General features: G+C 50.8%; 1 protein-coding gene across 1 annotated transcript in view; it reads right to left on the reverse strand.

Annotated features, from left to right (window-relative positions):
• The window catches only part of PLXNA2 (plexin A2), a 226,216-nt gene that overhangs the window by 43,488 nt on the left and 158,295 nt on the right, over positions 1-24,433 (reverse strand). The window contains exons 10-12 of the mRNA XM_070473856.1: positions 16,791-16,991; positions 14,922-15,018; positions 11,542-11,732 (exon numbers count right to left, since the gene is read on the reverse strand). Of these exons, the coding sequence (XP_070329957.1) occupies positions 11,542-11,732; positions 14,922-15,018; positions 16,791-16,991 (489 nt within the window). The remainder of the gene's footprint in view (positions 1-11,541; positions 11,733-14,921; positions 15,019-16,790; positions 16,992-24,433) is intronic.

The raw sequence follows: 24,433 nt of genomic DNA on the forward strand, positions 1-24,433 counted from the left end.
AGGGGTCACAGGAGAAGCCCTTCATGGTGGGAGCCTCACGAAGCCTGGCTCCCATCCTAGAGACCCTGTCTGTCTTCTCTGTTTATATCTCCTGCCTGGATAGACATGATGGGAGATGAGACAGAAGTGGGCATCAGCCCCAGGTTACTGAAGACTCTGATAATGGTGCCTGTTTGCCATTTGTTTCATTTATTAAGTACTTATCACGAGGCGGGAACTGTACCGGGGGTCTCATATACCGGGCTTCCCTGGTGGCTCAGATGGTAAACAATTTCCCCGCAATGTGGGAGATCTGGGTTTGACTCCTGGGTTGGGAAGATCCCCCTGGAGAAGGGAGTGGCTACCCACTCCAGTATTCTGGCCTGGAGAATCCCATGGACAGAAGAGCCTGGCAGGCTACAGTCCATGGGGTCGCAAAACAGTCCATGGGGTCGCAAAGAGTCCGACACGACTGAGAGACTAACACTTTCACTGTCTTATATATTACATCTCACTTAGAGCTCACGGCAAACTATGAAGGAGCGGCTACCATTATTTTCATTTTACACATGCAGAATAGTGTCCTAGAGAGGTGAAGGAACCGGCTGGAGGTTAGAGAGTGAGTGGCAGAGCCCAGCCGGGCCCACCTAGCCGGTGCCTCCAGCCTCCCCACCACGCTGCCTGAGCTACCAGCGTCCTGCCAGGGCACAGCCCCGAGGTCATCAGCCATGAGAACTCACGCCCCAGCCTCGGGGGCCCCGCTGTGCAGGTCCCCCACGGCTAAGGCCGCACTTGCTGCTCTCCAAGGAGCTCTGGAGTTGGCTAGCCAGCACTTCTGCGAACTTCTCAGCTCCCCTCCTCCCCGCTGTCTGGCCCTGACCCTGTGAATGCCCACACTCCCCTCAGGCTTGCCCTGGTGTCATCTCTGCCTATGCATTCCAGTCTCCCCGAGTGATGCTCTGGGTGGGGACCGCTAGCTTGCTTCCCATCTCTGCAGCAGGCTTCATGACATACATGGTGCCCACTCCATCCCCTCCCCTAGCCCAGTGGGTTGACAGTTCTGTTTGTCTAAGTGAGCCCAGGAAAGAGGTGAAGGATGCTACAGGGTCAAACATGGGAGTTCTGGTGTCAAGTAGCTAGGATTAACTCCTAGTTCTAAAGCTCACTAGCAGTGTGACATTAAGAAATGTATCACCTATCATAGTACCTTGGTTTCCTCATCTGTACAGTGGGGCTCATGATGATTGCTTCCATCTCATAGAAGTTGTTATAAGGTCTAAATGAGATAATATATAGACAGTGATAAGTTAGCAGTGCTAGGTCCCAGGTGAGCATTCAGTGAGTGCTAGCTATCATTTTTCTCATTATTATTTTATGATTAAGAAATCTCAGCAGAAGCTAGATTGATTGAGTTCCAAAAAAGTTAAGTGACTTCAGTCGCTTAGTTGTGTCTGACTCTTTGTGACCCCATGGACTGCAGCACGTCAGGCCTCCCTGTCCATCAACAACTCCTGAATTTACTCAAACTAATGTCCATTGAGTCAGTGATGCTCTTCAACCCTCTCATCCTCTGTCGTCCCTTTCTCCTTCCGTCTTCAATCTTTCCCAGCATCAGGGTCTTTTCCAATGAGTCAGTTCTTTGCCACCTGATGGTGGCCAAAATTGGAGCTTCAGCTTCAGCATCAGTCTTTCCAATGAATATTCAAGACTGATTTCCTTTAGGATGGACTGGTTTGATCTCCTTGCAGTCCAAGGAACTCTCAAGAGTCTTCTCCAACATCACACACAGTTCAAAAGCATCAATTCTTCGGCACTCAGGTTTCTTTATAGTCCAACTCTCACATCCATACATGACTACTGGAAAAACTATAGCTTTGATTAGACGGACCTTTGTTGGTAAAGTAATGTCTCTGTTTTTTAATATGCTGTCTAAGTTGGTCATAGCTTCTCTTCCAAGGAGCAAGCGTCTTTTAGTTTCATGGCTGCAGTCACCATCTGCAGAGAAAATGGAGCCCCAAAAAACGAAGTCTGTCACTATTTCCATTGTTTCCCTATCTATTTGCCATGAAGTGATGGGACCAGATGCCATGATCTTAATTTTCTGAATGTTGAGTTTTAAGCCAACTTTTTTACTGTCCTCACTTTCATCAAGAGGCTCTTTAGTTCTTCTTTGCTTTCTGCCATAAGGGTGGTGTCATCTGCATAGTGGAGGTTATTGATATTTCTCCCAGCAATCTTGATTTCAACTTGTGCCTCATCCAGTCCAGCATTTTGCATGATGTACTCTGCATAAAAGTTATATAAGCAGAGTGACAATATACAGTATTGACCTGGAAGCAAGACAATGAACTCCACAGAATCTCAGAGATACTCAGAAATTATGGGTATCATATACCTCAAAATGTTGGTTCAGTTCAGTTCAGTCACTTAGTTGTGTCCAACTCTTTGTGACCCCATGGACTGCAGCACGCCAGGCCTCCCTGTCCATCACCAATTCCTAAAGCTTGCTCAAACTCATGTCTATCAAGTTGGTGATGCCATCCAACCATCTCATCCTCTGTCGTCCCCTTTCTCCTGCCTTCAATCCTTCCTAGCATCAGGGTCTTTTCCAATGATTCAGTTCTTCGTATCAGGTGGCCAAAGTACTGGAGTTTCAGCTTCAGCATCAGTCCTTCCAATTAATATTCAGGATTGATCTCCTTTAGGATGGACTGGTTGGATCTCCTTGTCATCCAAGGGACTCTCAAGAGTCTCCTCCAACACCACAGTTGAAGAGCATCAATTCTTTGGAGCTCAGCTTTCTCTGTGGTCCAACTCTCACATCCATATATGACTACTGAAAAAACCACAGCTTTGACTAGATGGACGTTCATCAGCAAAGTCCTGTTTCTACTTTTCAATATAACGTCTAGGTTTCTCATAGCTTTTATTCCAAGGAGAAAGTGTCTTTTAATTTCATGGCTGCAGTTACCATTTATAGTGATTTTGGAGCCCAAGAAAATAAAGTCTGTCACTCTTTCCATTGTTTCCCCATCTATTTGCCATGAAGTGATGGGACTGGATGCCATGATCTTCATTTTTTGAATGTTGAGTTTCAAGCCAGACTTTCCACTCTCCTCTCTCACTTTCATCAAGAGGCCCTTTAGTTCCTCTTCACTTTCTGCCATAAGGGTGGTGTCATCTGTGTATCTGAGGTTATTGATGTTTCTCCCAAAGTGGCTTCTTGTTTACAAGCATCCCACGCAAGTGGATCCTCTGAGTATCGCTCTTGGTGGGGCTCGGGGCAGGGGCAGAGAGGCAAGCTGTGTCAGGGAAAAGCCAGGTGTGGAGACTGCCCAGCACGGTGTTGGTTGCCTCTCTGATGGACCTGTGCGTCTCTTGCCATGTCTGCAGCAGGCTGTCAGCACCCTAGACTGTGTTCTTAAGGGGAGATGGGAGAGAAGACATCAGAGCCTCCCAACACAGCCAAGGGTGAGGGTCCCAGGGGAGTCACCCAGGGTGGAGCAGCTCCAGTGGACGGTTACACTTTGTATCAAAAGCTGCTGTGTCTGAGGCTGGGCTCAGGAGGGCTCTGCCCCCTCATCAGGACAGGCCAGGGAGGACACTTGTGGGGACGGAGACAGTTAAGCCTCTCCAGACTTACCCACTTACTCCTTTCCTGTTGCTCAGAGTTTTCCTGACTTTAGAGGGCAGTGATGCCAACACTGTGCCTGCAAATTTTGACTCCAGTCTGGCTCCTCAAGGCACCTGGATGCTGAGTCCAAGATAGCAGACTGTCACGTCCTTTTCTACTTTCGCGTGTCCACACCTTCGTGCGGACGTGGGCGTGTGTGTGCTTGAGCAAGCGTGAGCACACCCTTCACGGCAGAGCCCAGCCGAAGAGCTCTGCAGGTATCTATAGCATCAGCGCCACCAGCTCTCTATCCGGCACGATCTTTGCCGGCTCTGTCTTAGCTGATAGTACACTGAAAACCTAATTGTTATCTCAGCAGAGTAACTCCATTATTCATCCTGACACCATCCCCCGTTAGCTGTTTGTTGCAGTGATGTTATATTAATGAGGCCTGCAAATAAATGAGCGGGAGATCAGAGGGCCGACTTGTTTCTCAGGAAAGCTGGCTGACTTATTTATTTATTTGTTGGGAACTTTGCAGCGAGTCGCTCTTGCCCTGGGTAGGTGGCTCTTGTCTTTTCCTGCGGAAACTCGGTGTAGCCTTATAGATAAATACTTCCAAGTATCCAGCTTGCCACACAGTTTCACACAAACATTTGCAACTGAGAGAATCCAGGAAAAAGATCTGCTTTAAAATATTAGGGCAAACGGAGAGCAGGAGGAATCAAGAGCAATGAATCATCTCAAACTTAGCGCATCAACCATTATTTATGCCTGGTTTTGGAGGGCAGTGTTGGCAGTTTTCTACAACTGGTTTTCTTTCCTGGTTACACATACCTAAGATAAGGTTAAACAGAATTGATATTCCCTAACAGTGGGCTAGTGAGGTGTGGGGAGTTACTGCAGTTGACAACTTTATACGGGAAAGCTGCAAAGTGGTTAATGGAGAGACCACTGCAAAACCAGTTCTCCTAGGACCTGGCCCCAGTGTGACCTTCCTGGTCCGCGTGGCGGGGGACGTCAGAGGCACACAGGAGTGTCCCTTGGTACCCAAAGGGTGTAGGTGCCTGGTCACTCCCTGAGGACCCCAACACCAGGCACTTGCCCTTGGCATCCCAAGCCCACTTTGCCTTTATTTCATCCTGATCCCTAGTCTTACCTGCAGCCATGAATTGCCTGGGCCCCAGCCTGTGAGCTCTCCCCTCAGCTGAGATGCTTGTGAGAGCAACTTTCACTGTGACCATCATCCCATTGATAGATTCGACCAGAAACCAACTGAACAGTCTGATAGCTTTAAGAACCACATGCAATTAAAGTAACACCTCCCCTGGATACACAAGAAGTGATCACCCTACACTTAAAAGTGCCCCCAAATGTTCTACCATTTTTCTCCCCCACTCATAGAAATAAGTGTGGACTTACTTATCTTTAGGAAGACACAGGAAGGTTATTTTAAGACTTAAAAGAGTAGCCAATGTCCCCAGTTTGTCCTTGTTTCCTGACACTGACCAAGGGGACTTGGGTCCTGGGCACAGATGTTCTTCGGGTGGGGTGAATATGCACAGCCAGGGAATACTTCTCTAGCCCTCTGGCCACGAGAAGGAGCATCAAAAGGTGCGGCGAGTCTGCATTCTGGAGTCAAGAGGCACTAGTAAATCTGTCTTGCCACTAACCAGATGTGTGACGTTGGGCAAATTATTTACTCCCCTAAGCACTGTTTCCCTGACTCTTAAATGGAGATAATTACAGTCATCTTGCAGGATTGTAATGAGAAGGAGCAGGTATGCGGAATCTATGGGTTCTGGCACATAGTAGTGTCTTGTTAAAGAAAAGCTATTCTTAGTAAGACTCCCGGAACCTCGAGTGTGACTCATCTGTTCAGGTCCTTGGTCTGACCGGTGTTCTTGTTAGGTGTGGGGGTCTAGGTCCCTGCTGCAGCCCTCTTTCCTGACAGCAGGCAGCTGCAAGCGGTCACAAATTACACATCTCTGTCTGAAGCCCTTTGGGAGAAGTCAAGGAGCTTGCAGGGCAAGCAGATTCCGGCCTCTGCCAGGTGGCCAATGTTCAGGGATAGGCCAGCTGCATCCCCCTGCCACCTGACTCAGGACCAATTTACCCATGTGATAACTTCTAACCTTAGCATGCCTGAATCAATTCCTTAGAACCAGGGCATCTCCCCTTTTCTGCTCAGAATATTCTGTCTTGGGAATTTGTGCTGATTTTTATCCCCCACAAATTCACATGTCGAATCCCTAACTCCCATCACCTCGGAATAAGACCTTATTTGGAGACAGGGTCTTTACAGAGATAATCACGTTAAAAATGAGGTCATTAGTGTGGGCCCGAATCAAACATGACTGGGATTCTTATTTTAAAAATTGGAGACATGGAGAAGGAAATGGCACCCCACTCCAGTACTCTTGCCTGGAGAATCCCATGGACGGAGGAGCCTGGTAGGCTACAGTCCATGGGGTCGCAAACAGTCAGACATGACTGAGTGACTTCACTTCGGTTTTTCTTATCTGGTCTTGCTGCCTCAGCTTTCATAAACAAGATCACTGACCTGAGTTTCTATTGCAGATGAGTGGTGCTAACCTTATCCAATTCTTATCCTGCCTTGTTTGGTTTAAGTAGTTCTTGTCATTTGAAGAATTAAGAGACAAAAACAAGCCAGAAGACTTCTTTTTTTCAGGGCAATTCCATGCCTGTGGGATGGAAATTTTGGATATAGCACTGATAAACTGTGATAATCAGGTATACTGTTTATCAGTGCCAACAAGATGGCCTACAGACCTCCTCTTCACCTCCTCTTGCTGCTTCTTTAATTCCAATTTCTATTTCTTCCCTTAGAGTTTTCTATGGGTATGGAGTATACATGGGACACCCCATCTCTTCCAATTATATATTTTCATCATGACATTTCTATTTAAGGAGTTCATTAAAGCACAATATTTATACAAAAAAAAGAAGCTGGAGACAGACATGCACACGGGGCGAACACCTTGGTGACATGAAGGCTGAGGTCAGGGAGCTGCTGCCACAAGCCAAGGGACGCCAGATACCGCCCCAAACCACCAGAAACCAAGAGAAAGGCTTGGAACACATCCTCCTGACAGCCCTCAGCACGAACCAACCCACTGAAAGCTGGATGTCAGACGTTGGCCTCCAGAACTGGGAAAGCAAATTTCTGTTTTTTTCTTAAGGCCCCCAGTGGAGTTTGATACTTGCAGTCCTAGCAGACCAGTACACTCACTTGGAGTGGAGGCCTCTCTCATGGGCGCGCCGATGCCTTCCTAAAGTTCTCTCTCTAAGAACCTCATCCACTGCTTGGCCCTTTCTGCTGGATGGTGCCCACTCAGTTTCTCTGGGCTTTCCTTTCTCTCTAGGGGATGGCTCCTAACATCCTCCTCTCGTTGATGTACTGGCAGGTCCCTGAGGCACACTCTGGGGGAGAACAGAGGTGTGGCTGCCCGGCCTCTCACAGGCTTTCCAAACCTCTGCACGTCATCTCCTGTTCTGGGACCTGAACAGGTGACACGCGTGCAGACGCCCGGGACGACAGCTGGAGCGGGAACAGCCTGGGATGCCTCCCGCGGGGGACAGCATCATTATCACACCAAGGGCTGGCTGAGAGGGAGCAGACGGTGAGTCCTGAGGGGGTCCTAACCTGAAGTCGAGGCAAACTGGGAAACTCAATCGGCTGGAAGACATGTCCTACATGGAGCTGCCACAAGAGATGGGTCTCTAGGGGAGGGCTTGGTTGCCATGGAGATAGCTGGGTTAGAAGGGGTTAAGGAAGAACACAGCTGTTCATCCAACTAAGCTTCAGCTTACTCCTTTTCCTAAAGTAGAATTCCTCTGAGGTCAGCTCACTGATTGCCCTGCCCCTGCAGGCAAGACAGCCCCATTCCAGTCCCCACTGGTTTCCAGCAGTGGACATTCTGCTGCTCCCAGGAACCACCATGGGCTGTCAGAGAATCTTCTCTTCTCCCTCAGGAAGGATCTTTGTGGTCAGTGGCTCCTGTTTACACGTGGGCATGTCCCGAGGGGCTATACATTTTTGAAGATGAGGGAGGGTCAGAGACAAGAAGGAGTTATGTAGAAAAGGGCACAGAGCTCACAGAATACTGATTGTTTAAAAAAAACAAAGATCTATGCCAGCATCAAGGAATTAGCCAAGAAAGCCAGGTAAAGGAAATGAGTTGACTCTTCTAAAAAGTTACTTTTAACAAATCACACGTTCTTGGTTACAAATGCCACGGAAGCGAGGTGGTGGTCCTCTCAGCTCAGCCTACAGAGAGGCGCCCGAGGCTGATTCTTCCGATGACTGGTGATGCCAACTTCGACCACTTGGTTAAGGTACCTTGACCCCTTAACCACCGTCTACCTGGCTTCTTCACGTGTACGAAAGCACTCTGTACCATTTTTCTTGTTGTGATGAACACATGTCATGTGGGGAGAGAGCTTGAGGCTCTGTCAGTATCCTTCTTCGCTAATTTTAGCCTTCATTGGACATTCCTGCCTGAAACAATGATTACTGTGAACTTTGCTAAGTGGTGATGTTTCTGTTTTCCTAAGTCCTTCTATTTTTAGGATTTGCAATTCTAGTATAAAGAGGAGCTTCCTCTCTCCTACATTGTTTATTTATATCAACAAGGACCACACATTCTTATATTATTTTCTTGCATCAAGTACATTAGGATGATTATTTGTTTTCTGGCTCACTCTGCCCCAGATTTGGCCACTGGGGCTAAATCAGGTAGGCTCCTGTGCTCTTTTGACCTGTATGCTACAGTTGTTTTAGTGTTCCTTGCTAAAATATATATGTCACTTGAATTTAATCATGAGAAAACATCAGACAAATCCCGATTGAAAGACATTCTATGAAATAATGGTCCTGAAAGACAAAGGTCATAAAAGACAAAGATTGAGGATTCAGGCACTGAGGCATCGTGATGATGAATGCCACACATGATCTGGATCAGAACCTGGACCAGAAAAAGGACATCAGTGGGATGACTGGGAAATGTGAAGAAGACCATGTATATTGGACGGCATTACTCCCTCACTATTAATTTCCTGATTCTGATCATTGTACTGTGGTTATATAAGATGCTAATTTTGGAGAATCTGGGTGAAGGCTATATGAAAGTTCTTTGTACTATTTTTGCACCTTTTTATCAGTCTGAAATTATCTCAACCATGCAAAGTTTAAAAAGTGAATAATGGCTTTTGTAAGGAGAAGAGGCTTGGTTGGGGGCAGGAAGTGCAGGCTGAAAGCGGGTAGAACATTCCCGCTCCGGCTCCTCCCACCCACATGTCCTGTCCGGAGTGCCTGCCGTCCCTGCAGTGGCTGGAGACACTGGGCAGGTTTGTCTCCCCCGATGCTCTTTCTTTGTCCACAGCCTCTACTTGAAAACCACCAACGGGAGAGACCCCACTGCTCGGGGCCTCCACCTCCTGCTGCTGCGTTCACTGGGAAAATCAATTACCGCCTAATCACCTCAGGGGGTTAATTAGCATCGTGTTGCCTGGGTGTCCTCGGGAACACAGCCGCCTGTCAGTCCCCGTCAGTGAGCAGGGGCGCGGGGGCAGAGGTTTCTCGGGAGAAGCCCGCCCTTGGGCGGGGCTGGGGCGGCAGTCAAGGTTGGCAAGGGTGAGAGGGGCTGATGGAAACGGCGCCCTCCTGCCTGATTCAAACGCCCCTGGACCGCAGGTGCAGAAGCAGAGAGACGAACCACAGCCGCAGCAAGAATTGCAGAACGGAGCAAGTTCTCAGGGCGGCCGCTGCGGGAAATCACTAGAATCGGGGAGCAGGCACGGAGCCCTGAGCAGTCCCGGCAAGCACTTCGCCGGTGAGATGAGGACAGGGGAGAGAGTCGGCAGGCACCGCCAGCAGGAGAAGAACGGAAGCCCGGTGTTTGAGGGGCGGTGTCCACGCCCTCATAGCACCCTCCCACAGGGCCGGTGAGAACCTGGGCAGAGGGACAGGCGCCGCTCCAGCTCCTCACTGCCCCTGGGATCCACAGCCCCGTGGATGCACGGCACCTGGTCTGTCCCCCCCAGGAAGGCTGGATGTCAGGGATGGGAAGCCCACTTCTTTTTTACTTTACCATCATACAAAACAGGATTTTATTTTGGGAGATCGATTCCTAATTTACGGCAGGTTCTACTTCCAGAAATAAACCCCCCAAACAACACAATCTCATTCGATCTTAAAGGCTGGCGCGCTGAGCAAGGAGTGTTCTCCTCACTGTCAGGCACCAGGACTCCGCCTTTTGGTGTGCCTTCAGCCACCAGGGCGTCCACAGTAACATGTTCTAGTCTTTTTCCTTTAATTACCTCTAGTGCAAAAGCAAGAAGCAAATCATGTCATTTAAAGTCATGACCTTCACAGTGCGCCTTCCGCTGGTCCTTCCGGCCTCATTCTGCTAACTGAGCTCTCAGCAACGCGGTGAGGTGCTCTCTTTCTCCAGGCTCTATCAGCGGGTGGTTAATCGATGCTTCCCACCTGCGCGTCTTTGCTCATCTTGCTAACCACACTCTTCGGCTGCCCAGACCTAGACCCTCAGTCGAAGCCCACTTCTTGTTTAATATCACTTGGGCAAATCACAGACACTTTAAAACTGTTCTTACAATTAAACATATCTGAGCTGAAATATAAGCTCTGCCATTGTGAACTTGGACAATTCCATCACTCAGAGCCTCGTTTTCTTTCTCTGTAAAATGGAGGTGAGAATTTTGGTGTCTCATGGAGTTTTTGAGGGCTAAATAAGACAGTGCCAAGCACACCAAACAAATATTTGCTCCCTCTTTGAATACCTCATGGTAGGTTAACAACACTCATTTGATCTGAGGCTTCTTCTTTTTTCTTCTTCTTTTTTTTTTTTTTAAACTGATCTGAAGCTGCAAAATGGTCACAGGGATGCTCCATTAGTTTCCCAATACTCTGACACAGGTGAGAGCCAGACTTGGCTTGCTTTGGCCAGCAGGGAAAATGAGGCAGGAAAAGGGACAAGGCAGCTGCTCCGGGGAGAGGCAGAAAGGAGCAGCCGCTCCTGCTTTCTGTTTTTTTTCTTTTTAAAAATTTTTTGCCAAATTGCATGGCTTGTGCAACCTTAGTTCCCTGCCCAGGGCTAGAACCCGGTCCATGGCAGCGAAAGCCCGAATGTAACCCACTGGACCAGCAGAGAAACCCTGCTCTCTTAGACTTGCAGATCACAGTGGTACCTGCCCTGGCCGATACTCCTAGTCATCATAAGGAATGTGTAATTAGTTTCAAAGTGCCAACAACAGTCGAAGTGGGAGCAGTAAAGAGTGATGAGCTCACAAGGCAACCAAAGTTAAATACAACTATTCCTCTCCCCGGCCATTCAAACCCCAAGCAGCTGCGTGTTCATTCACATCATCTATTCATCTTCCTTTGCAACTGACTATTCAGGAAACATCATTTTTTCCCCCCCGCAGGATAATTAATTACCTATTTCCATTAAAATGCACAAACAAATTGGGACAGAAAGGAAACCCGGGGAAATGGCGCGGTGGCTAATGCAGTGCCTGCCTTTGCTTTCTCCTTCTGTTTTCAACTTTGCAACTCTGAGCTAATTGCAGCCCCTGACATCACAGTTCTGCTGAGAAAAGCTGAGCCTGTTTTTTCTGAAACGTTCACCCGCCATCCAGCCAATTTCTCGTCCCCCGCTGGCAAAGCTGGCCTGGCAGGGAGGCTGGGCTGGCTCTGCCTCCTTGGTGCACACGCACACTGAGGCACACGCATGGCTGTGCAGGTGCATGAGGACACACTTCCACACGCTTGTCGCTTATGCCCGGACACAGGCCATCGGGACACCCATGAGAGGCGTTACCTGCCCTTGCATTAACATCAAGCATTCTTCCATAAAGGCTCAGTGCCCAGGGCCATCCGTCCCGCTCGGGGAACTTGGGGGGCTTACCTCGGTGATCTGGGGGTTGGAGCACTTGACGTTGTGGCTGGACCAGTCGAGCCAGGGGCTGGAGGAGCCGCTGCAGTGCTGCTGGAGGGTGCATCTGCGCTCGCCGCTGCACCAGCCGCACTCAAACTTCCGGTCGGCCTTGAGGCAGAGGCCGCAGCTCTCCCGCTGGGCTGCACACTTGTAGAGGTGGACTGCAGAGAGACGGACGGGGCGGTCACACGGTGAGCTGCAGGGGACTTCTCGCCGCTTACCCCGTTCTCGCGAGTGTGACAGAGACCGCCCCGTCCGTGGATATCACCAGTGATTGTCATTATCCTTGCAAAGAATAACTGATGGGGAATTAATAATAAATTGAGGCTCTTAGCAGTCATTTAAAGGCACGACAGAAAATATTGTTATTTAAGAATTCTGGCTCTAGATTAAATTGGATGAGGGCTTTCCTTGTGGCTTCAGCACTTTCTAGTGACATGACAAAGACTTTAACTTCTTTGGGCATTCAGTATCTAGTCTGTAACTCGGGGATCAGTCAATCAGTTCAGTTCAGTTGCTCAGTTATGTCTGACTGTTTGCGACCCCATGGATGGCAGCACGCCAGGCCTCCCTGTCTATCACCAACTCCTGGAGTTTACGCAGACTCATGTCTGTTAAGTCAGTGATGCCATCCAACCATCTCATCCTCTGTTGTCCCCTTCTCCTCCCGCCTTCAATCTTTCCCAGCATCAGGGTCTTTTCTAAGGAGTCAGTTTTTCGCATCAGGTAGCCAAAGTATTGGAGCTGCAGCTTCAGCATCAGTCCTTCCAATGAATATTCAAGGAGTGATTTCCTTTACGATGGACTAGTTGGATCTCCTTGCAGTCCAAGGGACTCTCAAGAGCCTTCTCCAACACTACAGTTCAAAAGCATCAATTCTTCAGCATTCAGCTTTCTTTATAGTCCAACTCTCACATCCATACATGACGACTGGAAAAACCATAGCCTTGACTACACAGACCTTTGTTGGCAAAGTAATGTCTCTGCTTTTTAATATGCTGTTTAGGTTGGTCATAACTTTTCTTCCAAGGAGCATGCATCTTTTAATTTCAAGGCTGCAGTCACCATCTGCAGTGATTTTGGAGCCCCCCAAAATAAAGTCTGTCACTGTTTCCACTGTTTCCCCATCTATTTGCCAAGAAGTGATGGGACCAGATGCCGCAATCTTAGTTTTCTGAATGTTGAGTTTTAAGCCAACTTTTTCGCTCTCCTCTTTCATTTTCATCAAGAGGCTCTTTAGTTCTTCTTTGCTTTCTGCCATAAGTGTGGTGTCATCTGAATATCTGAAGTTATGGATATTTCTCCTGGGAATCTTGATTCCAGCTTGTGCTTCATCCAACCCAACATTTCTCATGATGTACTCTGCATATACGTTAAATAAGCAGGGTGACAATATACAGCCTTGTGAAAGAGGCGGAATTCGAACCCGAGTTTGTTGGATTATGGAACCCCAGTCCTTGAGCACCAGGACCTTCTCTGCCCAACACAGTGCATTAGCCTCCAGGGACAGCGAGGCTCTGGGTGGGAGGTGAGTGTGAAGACACCATGGCCCCTGCATTCAAGGAGCTGCTTAAAAGTTGTTGGGTGCCACAAGGGAGGGTTCTGATGCAACAGCTTGGATGTGGCCATTTTTTTTCTCTAAAACTCCAGGTGCAAAGGCAACCTCTGGGAACAAAGCCCAGATTCTCAGCAGGCGAAATGTCTATCTCCTGGCACTGAGAAAACTGGGCCTGGGTATGAGGAGAAATAGAAGAAGAATCTCCCAGCCTGAGCTCTGACTTTGATGGCAGCATCCAGCACAGGGACAGAAGCATCTGGAAGAGATGCTGAAGCACCTGCAGGTCCTCCCGGGGCCTTGGTCCCTCTCCGTGCCCCTGGGGTGACCTCAGCCTGAAGGACAGGCTTGTGAAAATCCTAGCTAATTGAAACGTGACATGGGGCTCATGGCTCAGGGTCAGGGGACAGGGTTCTGGGGGAGGAAATTTCACATCTCACAGTGGCCTGAGCCATAGGAGGAAGGACGTGAGCTCCAAAATGAGACTGTCTGGGTTCAAATCCTGACTCTTATTATTTGACTCCTGGTCCATTTCTTTCTTTTTTTCAACTTCATTGAGGTGTAACTGACAAAAAAAAAATTGTACAATATTTAAAGTGATAATTTGATACACTACAGAGGGAAAAGATTCCTCCCATCTAGTTAATTAATAGATGTTAAGAACACACAAATGTTAAGAACACTTAAGTTCTCCTCTCTCAGCAAACTTCAGTTCCATAACACAGTGATATCAACTGTAGTCACCATGCCATAATTAGATTCTTATTCATCTTAGGGCTGGATGTTTGTGCCCTTTTACCGACTTCTCCCTAGTTCTCCAACCGTCCAACCACTTTTCCACTCTGTTTCTGATGAGTTGGGGCATTCCACCCCCCCCCACCCAGATTCCACATATAAGTTATCCTACACAGTCTTTGTCTTAAAAACATGGAGCACTTTATGAGCTTGCACCATCTTTTGCAGGGGTCAGGCTAGTCTCTGCCTCTTCCAATTTTAGTGTCCATGTTGCCAAAGCCAGCAGTCTTGGTCCCTCTCTTAGCTTCTTTGGGTCTTAGTTCCCTTATTTATCAAATGACGATAATGCTAGGGCATCCTTCTCAGCCCTGTGACAATTAGGAAAAAAAATCCTAAATAAATCACTCAGTGAGTGCCTAGCCAGAGTGCTCATCAAACTGGAGTCACTTGTATCACTCTGGAGAGCTGGGAGGAATGCTGTACGGAGCGCAGCTGACCCGGCACCCAGGAGGACCTCCCCGTGGGTTTGCAGGACCAGAATGAGGCCCCTTCATGGAATGCCCCCTCCTGCATCAGCCCTGCTCCTTCCTGAGGCTTCCTGCAACAGCCGTGCCCTGGAGTCAGCCAGCTGGGCCCTCCCACCTGCCTCAGGACCCGGGAGCCAATTGACAAGCCTTCTTTGTACAGAGACTGAGGCCAAAGACAGGGGAACCAGGACCTCATCGGGAATAATATCTCCATTTCCAGAGAAACCGGCAGGACGTTCCTGCCTGCTGTTCTCCTGGGCAGGTTCCACAGACACTTCAAAGTCTCCCGGAGCCAAAGGAACAGGCGATGAGCCCGCAGCCACCCGGCGGATGCTCTGGTTGTAATAAAACAGGGTTCCCAACAGGACTCCTTTGATGGCACAAAATGTTGCTTTACGTGCCTCTGAAGAGCTCCACGGACAGGGGGAGTGTATTATTCATGGAACCACAGCCGGCCGGCTCTGATCCCTCCAGCCCCGGTCTTTCCCAGGGTCGTGGAAAGATCAAAACTCGACCCGGAAGTAGCTGCCTACCTTTCAGGTCCTGAGGGTTGTCGATGATGAAATTGCCATTCCACACCACAGCGAAGTCCACAGCCAGGTTGCTGATGTCCATGCCGTCATACTGGTACTGTGGGGAGAGGGCAGGGGCACATGTCCACGAGGAATTCTATCCCAGGGGGTCAGGGTGCTGCCGGCACCTCAGGGTGCCAGGAAACAAACCAGGGACTCTGGTTCCCTTTGGACCGAGAGAGAGGCAAATGGAGAGACAGGAGCCCCAGGCACTGTTCACATCATCCCTACGGTGCCTTCCTCCGACTCCCAGTCACTGATGCCAACAGGATCCTGCTCAGACCCCTTTGCTGGCATTCAATACCTCCTATGATCCAATCCAGGCTTAGTTCTCCAACCTTCGCTTCCACTGCTTTCCTCCAGAAACCTCTGGAGCCCCTGTCTCCGAGCAAGCTCTCCTAAGCCCCTCGCTGCGTCTGTTCAGTTCACACCTCACAAGCAATGCCTCCCCTCTTCCGACAGCCTCCAGCCTTCAACATCTTACCTCTTTTAGCCTGGCTCAAATGCACCTCACCCCAGGGGTCTTCTCTGCCCTCCCTCCCAGCCCACCCCATGCTCCCCGTCCCCTGGTGTTTGGTCTTGAACCCGGCATTTCCTGGATCTGCACTGCATTTTTACCCACGGAAGTCTCTTAGGAAGTCCACACACCGCTCTGGACACCCCGCAAAGCCCTGACACAGCATGTGTGTAACGAACGGCAGTGCCTCGGTGGTTGATCGGCCGGGCCCTGCAAGGCCCTTTCTTTCTGTGTGTGAGCTTTACTTCGGTCACCAGTCCACTAGGAACCGTGCCCAGAGCTTTGCGGGCACACCTCTGAGCAGCCCAACCCCTGAAGGCTGCCAAGCTGCAGCCAGGAGTGGACTTCCTCCCAAGCTGATCCCGCCTGGAGCCCTCAAGACCTCAGACACATCAGAACCGCCCCTCTGGTCCAGCTCCCGAGCCTCGGTGGAGACCCCCCGGGACTCCCCGCTGCAGGGGCTGCCCAGCCTGGCCACACAGCTCCCAGGGCCCATCACCGTCAGCCCGCCCCTCTCCCCGGCTTCCTGCCACCTTCCTCCCTTTGTTGTGCTCCACGGCTTTCTCATCTTCCACCTTCCCTGGGTGTTGGGCGGTCTTCCACCGATTACAAATTCTATCAAGCGCCCGTGACCTGAGAACCCGACAGCTCCCTGATAAGAGGCCCAAGATTCTCTTTATCGCTCGCAGGCGAATTACCTTCCCTCAGCAACTTTGTCACATTCCTCCCCCCGCCATCTCCCAGCTGACCCCCCACAGGCAGAGACAGGGAGCTGGCAGATGAAAAGATCTTCTCTGGGCCAGCAGGATAATGAAACACCTCGTGGGGCTCTCTGTCTGGCATTCGGGATCGGTTTAACCCTTGCTGCTCTTGAGGTTCACTGTGTCCTCCTCCTCCCCGCGCTCCCCCACCCCCCCGCCATGGCCTTCCTACCTCCCCTGGTCCCTTCCGCAGCTTTCCTCCCATGTGGTACCCTCCCTGCATCCGCTCCCCGAACTGGGGCAGGCTCTGGGGTCACATTGACTGGTGCTGAAAAAGTTTCACCAAAGGCTTAGAGGTTCTCTTTCAACTCGGAGAGGGCGCAAAGCCCTCAACTTAAGCCACGGGGGTCCTTGCAGCCCTCCACTCCCTCCATCACCTGCCCTGCTCTGCTGAGGAAACCCGGGTGTCTGTATATGCTCCTCTGTCTCTGCGGATGTGGGTCGCTTGTGGACGCGCAAGGTTCTAGAAGCTGGGGGGAAGCCAGGCTGAGGCCCTGGCTCAGGTGCGAGACAAAGGCTGGCTCTGGCTGGCCTGGGCCCCGGTCCTCTTACCGAACTGTTCTGGCACTGGACGCTGGAGCTGTTGAAGCGCAGGGCGGGGACCCGGTGGACTGCCCCCTGGATGTTGAGGACGCATTCATAGCCCCGCTGGCCGGACTGAGGCTGGGGCAGGTTTCGGGCCTTGAGGGTGATTGGCTTCACTTCCCCGACTGGTATCAGGATCTCCTCGGTGGGGACCAGCTGGGGGCAGTCCTGGGGAGCAAGCAGAAGGCCTCCGTCTGGTCTGTCCTGGCTCATACCTCCCTACTCCCCAAGCCCGGGTTGGGGGACAGGCCCTCGATGCCCAGCCAGACCCCCTGCAACCAGGCGGGCTGCCCCTGAGGACGCTCCTCGTTTAAGGGGCACGTGGAGTCAGCAGGGGACGTGAGACCTATCTCTTAGCTCTGGGGCTTTGAGATTGCCAGCCCACGAGTCATCCTGAATCTGGTGCACATGTTACCATCGAGGAATTAAATTTTCAAGCCTTGATGTGGCAGGTTGTGGAATTTTTATCTCCTGAGACACAGGACAAACGAGGCTCCACACGTGCCTGTCCCCAGCCTGGACGCCCCCACCACTGGTTGCATCTCCCCACTGGGCTCCAGCTCCCCACCCGCTGGCACCATCCGTGCCCGAGGCCATCTGTTATCGGCAGCCTCAGCTCCCAGCTCCGGCTGAGCAGTCTTTCCAGGAGGTGGATAAAGCCCCCACTATACCCACCGCCCCCCCCCTCCACCCCCACTAGCAATACTCTAAACGCTTGCTCTGGCTTTTTATCTCAGTTCATTACCAGGCCTGGCGTGAAGACCATGTGGCTTTGGAAAACAAAACAGAAACAAAAGAAAGTCTTGGTGGGCCCGGGCTGCGGGGAAGGACCATGAGAGAGGCAGGACGCGAGGAGGAGAGTGATGTCCCACAGCTCTTCTCCCACAGGCTGTTTCTCTGCCAGAGGTCAGGTGGCCGCCTCCCCGCAGCGCCACACCCTGCCTACTCTCTCCCTCTCCGGGAGGACATTGCCCAGTGGCCTGGGGCAGTCAGGACACGCAGCCTCCTTCACGTGCAACCGTGTCCTGTCTCCAAGGATCAGCTGGGCCAAGACTTGAAGGAGGCGCCTATTTTCTGGTCCCCTTGTGGTCCATGGTGGTGGTGGCGGTGGTTCTTTAGGGATGGACAGTGGCGGTGGTTCTTTAGGGATGGACGGTGTAGGGTTGTTCTGTTGCTCTCCTGCAGAGGGCGCTACTGGTATTTAGGTGAGGGTTGGGGCAGGATGGTGAACTTCCTCAGGGGATGGGACAGTTCAGTTCAGTCGCTCAGGTGTGTCATATTCTTTGCGACCCCATGGACCGCAGCACGCCAGGCTTCCCTGTCCATCACCAACTCCCAGGGCTTACTCAAACTCATGTCCATCCAGTCCATGATGCCATCTAACCATCTCATCCTCTGTTGTCCCCTTCTCCTCCCGCCTTCAATCTTTCCCAGCATCAAGATCTTTTCCAGTGAGTCAGTTCTTTGCATCAGGTGGTCAAAGTATTGGAATTTTAGCTTCAGCATCAGTCCTTCCAATGAATATTCAGGACTGATTTCCTTCAGGATAGACTGGTTGAATCTCCTTGCAGTCCCAGGGACTCTCAAGAGTCTTCTCCAACACCACGGTTCAAAAGCATTAAGGTGTGGGACAGTCTGGAACATTAAATGGTACTTCTCCAACGCCTGAGGCATCCCAGGAAAGAAGTCCTTGGTCCCGCAGGAATGTTGAACAATGGATGGCCTGGGGTGGCAGGCTGGGGGAGGGGGGCAGAGGCAGGGGCTTCTGGCTCAGTGTGGGTTTAAGCAGTGGGCCTCAGAGAGAAGTCCTTCACCATCTGGCCCCCGCGTCCCTATTACTCTGAGATTCCTGTGCATCGAGGTCCAGCCATACTGCAGACGAATTTGAGATCAGACCTGAGGAGTCATCGCCCTCACTCATCAACCTCTGGTCCTTTGAAGATGCTTTTCTCTCTAGTGGAAACACTCCCCCTCCACCCCTCATCTTCCTCTTGGCCCCCGACTCAGCCCTCTTTAGCTGATTACCTGGTAAGTGGCCTTCAAACTCAGCTCTGCGGCTCCTCCTTTGTAAAGCTGCCCCCGACCCCGACCCCGTCCCTGTGCTGGCAGGTCACAGATCCTTCCCCACCCCCGGGGCCCCCGCTGACTGCACTGAGCCCTCACAATTGCGGTTTCCTGCTGACTTGTCCTCCTCACGGGCCTGTGAGCCTTGAGGACTAGGCTGCATCTTACTTGCTTTATCCCCATTCTGACAAGTAGTGGACAACTGCTCATGGCTTGAGGGAAGGTAAGTGGAAATCAAGGAAGTAAAGCAACAGACAAAACTATCTCAAACTCTCCTTTCGGCTCCAACATCCCAGATTCTTCCGAGATGAGGGTAAATCCCTGTCTTCAGGACATCTAGAGACTTGGGTGGGAGTTTGATTCCCAAAGCTGGGATTGATTTGGTCACTGTTTCTGGAGTCACAGGATTGCTAAATTGGTATGTCCGTTTCTACGGAGGAATCCTGAGGATTTACGAAAAGCTGGGTCCAGGAGAAGTTTGCCACAGAAGCCTGCCTAGGAGGGTCTGGCAGAACCTGTGGGGTCACGGAGCCATCCCTCGGTGCCTGCCTGTGAGGGCACGGGGCAGGTCTCCACAGGAGACAGCATCACGAGGCAGCCCCAGAACAGATGGGGCCCTGTTTAGAAGCGGTCACTCAAGCTGCCAACCCATAAACGTGCTCTTTGCTGCACTTTTACTGTCATTCCCCGAGGGCACTCTCGACAGAGTCTTTCATATATTTATAGCCAAGAAAAAAAAAAGTGAACACCACTTTAGGAAAACCCAGACATCCCATAGAAAAGGAGATACTATTTCCTGTTAGTGGCTAAAAGTCCTCATTGAGTCTAATAAATCAGAATTTTAATTTAGACTGGAAATAAGACTGAGGTACAACAAGGGATGTTTGCGTGTGTGTGTGTGTGTGTGTGTGTGTGTGTGTGTACCTGTAAGGGAGAGAGGGAGAGAATAGATTTTCAGAATCAGAACTAGTTGATATATTGTAAAGGATGACCCGTTGTTTTTCACCTCTAACGAGCTCAGAGAACAAATTCAAATTTCATGAGCAGAGTCTTTAAGACGTACTTTTGGGAGTATGATGTCTTAGGGTAGTGAACAAGTTTGTAGAATCTTATTAATCATGACAAAAATACATGTATGCATGTGTACATGCATAAATACACACCTACATACCCACATACACCCTCATCTTTCGGGCTGGGTTTTCTGATTCAGCCTGAAAGTTGAAGAATCATAAGTAGACTTTATGAGTACTTTTATGTATTTTTTAAAGAGATTCTAAAATTTTATTTAAAAAAAATTCCCACGGTCTGCTGTTTCAGACTCTCTGGGACTAAGCTGAAGGGTGATGGTTAGGGGCTTCCAAATGCCTAAAGAGGGTTCCGAGACTGCCCCTGGAGAAAAGAATCTCAGGCTTAGCTTGTTTTCTTTTTTGGCTGTTTCTCTCGGGCCAGACAGAATCACAGCCTCCCTTGCATTCTCGAGGGCAAAGGAAAGATGTGGCTTCTCCAGGTGTCCTCTCTTCTCCTAGGAAGGAGGGGATACACAGACTCCTTGGGTTATGAGATGGTTCCGCTGACTGTCTGGAGGTAGCAGTGGGTCTTGGGTGGAAAAGGCAGTGGTGAGGGCTGAAGGTGCGGGAGAGAGAACATCGTCAAGCTGTGGGCACGTCAGTTCCTCTGGGGTTTGTGAAAGGTGACACTGTGCTGTGCTGGCTAAGTCGCGCAGTTGTGTCCAACTCTGTGTGACCCCATGGACTGTAGCCTGCCAGGCTCCTCTGCCCGCGGGGATTCTCCAGGCAAAAATACATGAGTGAGCTGCCCTGCTCTCCTCCAGGGAATCTTCCTGACCCAGGAATCGAACCAGGGTCTCCCGCATGGCGGGCAGATTCTTTACCATCTGAGCCACCAGAGAAGCCCAGGAATACCGCAGTGGGCAGCCTATCCCTTCTCCAGGGGACTCTTTCTGACTCAGGAATCGAATCGGGGTCTCCTGCATTGCAGGTGGATTCTTCACCAGCTGAGCTACCAGGGAAGCCTGTGGAAGGTGATAGGTTTCATCAAATATAAAAGGCCATTTCCAACCTGTTTGCTCCTGGGAGTACACACACACACACACACACACACACACACACACACACGCTAGACCCTTCCTGCAGAGTGTGAGGACTGCTGTAAACGCTGCGAAAGACATTGCTCCAGCAGACACCCCCAGTCTCCTGAGTGAGCTCTGGAGGTCATTCTACTTCTCCCTCTGCCTCTAGGTCAATGGGCAGCAGGATCCCGCTCCTTAGCAGCAAGCTGAGCTTCTATAGAGATGAGCAGATGTCCTGCTTGGGGACATTGCAGGGCAGGGGTGGGCAGAGGAGAAGGGGATGTGACTGGGGGGGGGGGCAGGACCTGGCCCCGCAGCCCGATGGACGAACCTCTGGGCCGCATGGTCCACCCTGTTCAGCTGTGCTTCACCGGCTCTCAGCGTGGGGGACCCTTCCTTCAGCCCTGGAAACGACTGCTCCCACGTGCAAATGACATTATCTTCACCCACTGGACTTCAAAGAGAGAGAGCAGCCCGCATCCGGGTAAGCTAATCGGATTTATGTGGTTCTATCTTTCCCCCGGGACAGGGCGTAAAGGAGATATTTATGTATCTACATCTCACTAGGCCTGGTTTAGCCATGGTGGGAGATGAGCTTTTCAAGTTGAAAGCCATACATACTCTGGCGCACACCCGCTTGCAAACACCATGTCACCGCTTAACCTGGCCCAGGGGGGCCCAGATTTCTGGGACCCCATCCGAGATGGGCTGCACTCTGAGTGGGGGAAAGGTCGGGCTTATGAACTTAAAAGCGCTCAAGAGATGGCTCAGTAGAAATTCAAGTTCCTCATCTACAAAACGGGCGTCCCAAGTGGCGCTAGTGGGTAAAGAGCCCGCCTGCCAATGTAGGAGACAGAGGAGATGTGATTTCGGCCCCTGGGTTGGGAAGATCCCCTGGAGGACGGCATGGCAACCCACTCCAGTATTCTTGCCTGGAGAATCCCATGGACAGAGGAGCCTGGTGGGCTACAGTCCATGGGGTCGCAAAGAGTCACACATGACAGAAGAGACTTACCACACAGGCATCTATAAAATGGGAGCAGTGATACTTGATAACTCTACGTTGCAGGCAAGAGGGACGTGAAGGTCTGTTGTCAGTGGTAATAAACTGGATTAACCATGTTAATATTATCACTGTATATTTCTCGCGTGAACGCAAGATCAGAAGACTTCAACTTATTCAGTGCCAACCTGGGAACACTGCATTTCTGCATTTATGTGAGGATCATAGAAAACTGTTTAAACTTATCAGTTTATTCATCTAGGATAGAATTTACTTCATAGAATAGTTACAACTGAGATTAAAAATATGTATGTATAATGTTGCATATATAATAGACTCTCAACAAATGCTAACTATTAACATGTTTATTTTGAATTGCGTTCACTCTAGGACCTCCCTGGTTCCTCAGATGGTAAAGAGTCTGCCCTCAATGCGGGAGACCCAGGTTCGATCCTAGAGTCGGAAAGATCCCCAAGAGAAGGAAATGGCAGTCCACCCCAGTATTCTTGCCTGGAAAATCCCATGGATGGAGAAGCCTGGAGGGCTACAGTCCGTGGCGTTGCAAAGAGTCGGACACGACTGAGCGACTAACACTTTCACTTTCACTTAGCTCAGCGGTTCTTGGTTTTCAGGACTAAGCCCGGGATTGGTCATCAGCCCTTTGGAAAGAAGTAGGCAGATGTACCTCGCGTACCGGCCACCTTTGCATCTGGACGTGGTACTACTGACCTGTCTTCCATGGGCGGTTTCCATCTGTGTGACTGCATTTGTGTGGGTCCCTCTACACCCTGGGGCTTCCCAGGTGGCACTAGTGGTAAAGAACCCACCTGCCAATGCAGGAGATGTAAGAGATGCAGCTTCCATCCCTGGGTCCGGAAGATCCCCTGGAGGAAGGCATGGCAACCCACTCCCGTATCCTTGCCTGGAGAATCCCATGGACGGAGGAGCCTGGCGGGCTACACTTCATGGGGTCTCAAAGAGCTGGACATGACTGAGTGACTGAGGACCACAGATACATACTCCACACCCCGAACCCTCATGACCAACAGCACAGAGCCTGCTTGAGGTCAGGCCTGCAAGTGTAGCTGAGACCATGAAAACAGACAAGCAAACGGGTCCTGATTTTCTGGAGAGAGCGTCCTATACTCTGCCTTTTTGGATGCCTGAGTTCTCTGTAGCCTTAGGCAAAAAAGAAAAAAAAAACACTAAAATTTTAGCATCTTGGTTACTACATCTGTCAAATATGAATTATGTGAAACTGCAGGTCTGTTGTGAGAATCAATTGAGATGCCATATGTCAGTGGTTCTCAATCTTCAGCTTACTCTGGGATGGGGCCCAAGAATTTGAATTTCTAACAAGTTCCCAAGTGATGCTGAGGCGGCTGGCCCCCCTCCCCCACCCTCCTGTCACAGGCGAGAAAAATGCAAATGCGTGATGTCTTAGCCTTGCTATACAAATCAATGGAGCTAATCAGTTATGTATTGTTTCTAAGAAGTAGATAGATGTAAAATTTTGGTTCAAATTGCAGTGGGGCCGGGGGGAGGGGGCTTACTGGAAGCATAAAAGATATTCTAGAAACCCCAAAGGGACAGCTAAGGGATCTCTAGTCCCCAGAAGAACCTGAGGACGCCAGGAAGGACTACCGACGGAATGAAGGAACCTCACTCAAGCTGAACACGCGCACCTCTGTGGTTCCCCCGATTTTCCAGATCGGGGCTTCCCCTGAAAGCAAACTTCGGACAGCAAGCAGCAGGGTCTGGGGGCTGTCAGCTGGGAAGTGATGTGTGAGGGGCTGCGGCTCTGCCATCTCCTGGGGTCCTGCCTCCCACTTCCCGTCCTGAGCTAAGTCAGGAGCCTGGGGGGTCCGGGGCTGCCCCTCCGAGAGAGCACATCCCGGGGTGGGGCCTGGGGCCTGTCAGCAGGGTGAGGAGGAGGAGATGTTTCTCTCACTTCCAGGAGCAGATATTAAGGAGAGGAAATGAACACGGAGCCGGGAAGCCTCTGGCTTTCTCCCCAGGCTCTTTCGGTATTAATTTAATCCTGACTTGGGCCCGCCTCTGCCAGGCCCGGCTCTCTGGAATTCTTGAGTCACCCGTGGCCGAGAACTATGTTCCAGGGACTTCTAGAGCGCGTGAGGGAGGCGGCAGGACCCAGCTCGCCCTCCGGGCCACATCCCCTGGCCCCACACGGGGCAGAGTTCCTGTCTCGCTGGGTCTCCCAGCCCCTGGCGCGTGCTCCTGGCTTGCAGGTCCCATCAGGCTCAGCTTTGGGTTTCTCTGGGCCTGAAGGAGCCCAGCCACCAGGAGAAAATGAAGCAGCTTCTCATCCGGATGTCCACATCATCTTCCCTCTTTCTCGGCATTCTGTGGGCCTCCTCCATTTATTTCATCAACCAAGTGAGGAGGTTAAGGGCTTCCCTTGTAGCTCAGCCAGTAAAGAATCTGCCTGCA

Source organism: Odocoileus virginianus, chromosome 11 (assembly GCF_023699985.2).
Source record: "Odocoileus virginianus isolate 20LAN1187 ecotype Illinois chromosome 11, Ovbor_1.2, whole genome shotgun sequence".
Classification (NCBI taxonomy): Eukaryota; Metazoa; Chordata; class Mammalia; order Artiodactyla; family Cervidae; genus Odocoileus; species Odocoileus virginianus.